The sequence below is a fragment of the Contarinia nasturtii genome, unplaced genomic scaffold, assembly GCF_009176525.2.
Source record: "Contarinia nasturtii isolate CC-2019 unplaced genomic scaffold, AAFC_CNas_1.1 Cnas_scaffold_4147, whole genome shotgun sequence".
Classification (NCBI taxonomy): domain Eukaryota; kingdom Metazoa; phylum Arthropoda; class Insecta; order Diptera; family Cecidomyiidae; genus Contarinia; species Contarinia nasturtii.
Genome location: NW_022201443.1, coordinates 1 through 3507, shown reverse-complemented (window position 1 = coordinate 3507; position 3507 = coordinate 1). Strand labels below are relative to the sequence as shown.

The following is a 3507-nucleotide window of genomic DNA, read 5'->3' as shown; positions in this document are numbered from 1 at the left end:
AAAATACATGGTGAGAGATGCTGGAACTGTCTTTTTCCTACTACTGTACACTGTACAGTGAATATTCACAATAGAATATACAGTATTAAATACGAAATATTCTTGAAAGCTCATAGTCAAATGATCGTCAATTTAACGAAAAATCTTTTCATTTTTCACAGGAAATCAACAAATCATCGACATTCTGGTACCTCTTAAAAAGTAAGTAAAAGTTATTTGATGCTTGGTAACAAAGCTCCGTACTTTCTGTATTAAACAATGAATTTCCAATTGTTTATCACAGACCAGTGCAAAACCTTCATGCGGCGGCTCGTAACGGTAATTTAAACCATACAATGATTTTTGGATAGAATAGATCCGTAAGATCTCCGCAAGATCCGGATCCAAGCGTGCGTACGTAGCCGCATGATACAAACATTCGTTATTCCGTAAGGGTATGGCATGCGAATCAAAGTAGGCGAGATAAGAATAACGAATTTGCGTGTGTATTATATATGTATGCATCATGCGGCAGCGTACGCACGCTTGGATCCGGATCTTGCGGAGATCTTACGCATCTATCCTATCCAAAAATCATAGTATGATTGAAACCTCTTGCATTTCAAATAAAAAAGTTTTTAAACCTGTTTATTATTTGACACAGGTGATGTAGCAAGAATAAAAGAATTACTGGCAAACGGATTGGACGTTAATGTCTTAGATGCTGATGAACGTACGACTTTATTTGTTGCGGCTGCAAATGGTGATTTCATAGTTTTGAGCCATTGTCAAAATACAACTGAAATATGTATTCAATTTTTCTCTTCCGTAGGTCAAAGTGATGCAGTTAAAGTCTTGCTCGAGAATGGTGCCGACATAAATAAGAAAAATAAGAACGGACATGCCCCAATTTTTGATGCAACTCTCAATGGTAACAAAAGTGTTCAAATTCTGAATATATTTAACACGCACACATTTCTTATTAAATTTAGATTTCTATAATGTTGTTGAAATACTGATCGAAGGTGGTGCTGATATCAATATTAGGAAAAATGATGGATGGACACCGTAAGTAGAGAAACTATTTGAGTCCCGTGAAATTTGTCTAATTATTTCATCTTTTATTTACACTTTAGATTAAATATGGCCGCAAAAAAAGGTGACTCTTTCAAGCCAACAAAATGTTTTGGAAACCAAAAATCCTGAAAATATTTCTTAAACTTTGTATCAAAATCATTTCCATAGGTTATCTGCAAATTGTCGAACTGTTGCTTAGGAAGGGTGCAGTTGTTAATATTCAGACCTTTACCGGTGAAACGCCGTTATACAGCGCTGCATTGGAAGGTTTGATCTATTTTCTTATCTCTAGTCACGAACATACAGGGGCATAAGGAGAATGTAAGCCCGAATAACTCTCCTTTAATCATCCTCCCTTAAATTTTTACTGTGCCATGTGCTCGAATTCAATTCATTCTGTTTATTTTTGCGATACTAAATAAAAATCTATTTTTCCCATATAAAAAATGAAGGCAAAAGAGAAGTCGTTGAAACATTAATCCGACACGGTGCTAATGTTAATATAGTAGAAGACTATGGATGGACACCGCTGCACAGAGCGGTTGAGAATGGTATAAATATTCAGAAGAAACTGATAAAATTTTCAATCACGATTATATGAGATTTTTGGTTGCCTTCCAGGTTTTGAAGAGATTGTGGAAATTTTGGTGAATAGTAAAGCCAACGTTTATTCAAAAAATAAATACAATGTCACTCCTTGGAGTATTGCTCAAAGCAAAAGTATTAATTATAACTATATTCGATGTAAAATGTTCTTCGATTAAACAGCGACTCTTTTCTTTTTTACACAGAAAATTCAAAAATCATTGGATTACTCAAAAAAACACCTCGTATTTCAGAAATGGGTAATTAGTAGGTTTAGTCGCATAGTTCTAACTTAGACAGTTCATTAATTTTATAAATATCTGATGAAATTTCAACTATCTTTGATTTAGTTTGTGAAACGTACGGTAAATTGCCAACACCGCATATATTTGGGGATGAAAAGATGGAAGATGGTGATTTTCCCTGGATGGTGAGGGATGGAAATTTATGATTTTTTTTACATTTCATGGAAATTTTCTAATGGCGTTTAATTCTCAGGCTGCGCTGGGCTATCTCGTTAGAAACAGACTAGTTTACAGATGTAGCGGTACCATTATTTCGGACCAATTCGTACTCACTTCAGCATATTGCACAAGAATGGGTGTACTAAGAAAGGTTCGACTGGGAAAGGTAATAGAATTGTTTCTTCATAAACCATTTTACATTTCATTTTTAATATGATTATTTAATAGACTTCTTTAGCCGATTCCAAACATTACACAGTAACTCCAGTCATGCGTGATATACAGGTCACTATGAAAAAATATATATTGATTTTCATATAACAACTAAAGACATAATGTGAATTATTTTGTGTAGAATATCACCATTCATTCCGGTTATGATCGTTTAACCATGTCTAATGACATTGCTTTGATTCGCGTTGTTGATAAAATTCCATTTAATAATTTTGTTTGGCCAGCATGTTTACATACAAATTTAGATGAGGTACCATCAAATGTGCCGCTTACTGTTACCGGTTGGGATTTTCAAAATCCGAGAAGTAAGTAATAATTTATTTTCAAATTCATTTTGAAATGTGTAAAGTTCAACTAAATGTGTTTAAGGATCATCGACTTCATCACAAATGTATAAAGTAAATTTGACATCAATGCCACTACAGGAATGCAAATCAAAAGTGGTGACGAGAGGTCGTGCGCAATACCGAAATGGCCTTTTTGAAGAGCAGTATTGTGCCTTTGGTGGTGGAAGTAGAGGTTCCTGTCGAGTTTACAGTGGAGGCCCTTTGCAATATCTCAAAACCAATACAAGCACAATAGTTGGTATTGTACCCATCAGTGATAGATGTGGATTGAATATACCAAACATTTACACGAGAGTCGCATACTATGTGGATTGGATTGAATCAATCGTTTGGAGTGATTTGAAAAACTCAAAATGATGTGTAATTTGTCGAATAAAACCATTTCTACATGTTCTTTGTGAAAAGCAGACGTTTTTAAATTGTCATTTATTAAAATAAATTTCATGGATCAAGCATTTTCTTCAACAAATTCTATAAATATAAATACTAAGAAATGTTGTGTGTTATGACATCATACAGGCATAGCTTCCATACAAAAAATCACCAAATCACATAAAAAAAATTCAAAAAAGATTCACAAGTTTTCACGATGATTATATCCAATTTATTTCAAGAAATAAATGCCCATTCGATAAAAAAATAAATTTGAAAGCAGCGCAGAAAAGTTGGACTTACTGGTGTAAGTTCCTCTTTATTTATTTTGTTTTCAAAACTTCTTCAACTACGTCGAAATTATTTCCCACATTTCAACGTTTCTTTCTTTATTTTCCGCAATTATTCCTTTTGTCTCAATTGTCTCAACATCAAATAGTACGTGAATG

The 3507-nt window shown here is 33.7% G+C and overlaps 1 protein-coding gene and 2 long non-coding RNA genes across 3 annotated transcripts; all 3 read left to right on the top strand.

Moving 5' to 3' along the window:
- Positions 1 to 161: 161 nt before the first annotated feature.
- Positions 162 to 887, top strand: LOC116350464. The gene is made up of 4 exons (XR_004202030.1): positions 162 to 201; positions 284 to 318; positions 644 to 742; positions 812 to 887. It is a non-coding gene; the product is annotated as an uncharacterized LOC116350464 (long non-coding RNA).
- Positions 888 to 1711: 824 nt separating this feature from the next.
- LOC116350463 lies at positions 1712 to 2035 on the top strand. Its single transcript, XR_004202029.1, has 3 exons — positions 1712 to 1776; positions 1848 to 1901; positions 1992 to 2035. It is a non-coding gene; the product is annotated as an uncharacterized LOC116350463 (long non-coding RNA).
- Positions 2036 to 2037: 2 nt separating this feature from the next.
- LOC116350462 (serine protease persephone-like) lies at positions 2038 to 3043 on the top strand. The gene is made up of 5 exons (XM_031782263.1): positions 2038 to 2071; positions 2140 to 2271; positions 2334 to 2390; positions 2461 to 2644; positions 2709 to 3043. Exons 1-5 carry the CDS (start codon positions 2045 to 2047, stop codon positions 3041 to 3043), a joined length of 735 nt encoding a protein of 244 aa, XP_031638123.1. The 5' UTR covers positions 2038 to 2044.
- The last annotated feature ends 464 nt before the right edge of the window (positions 3044 to 3507 follow it).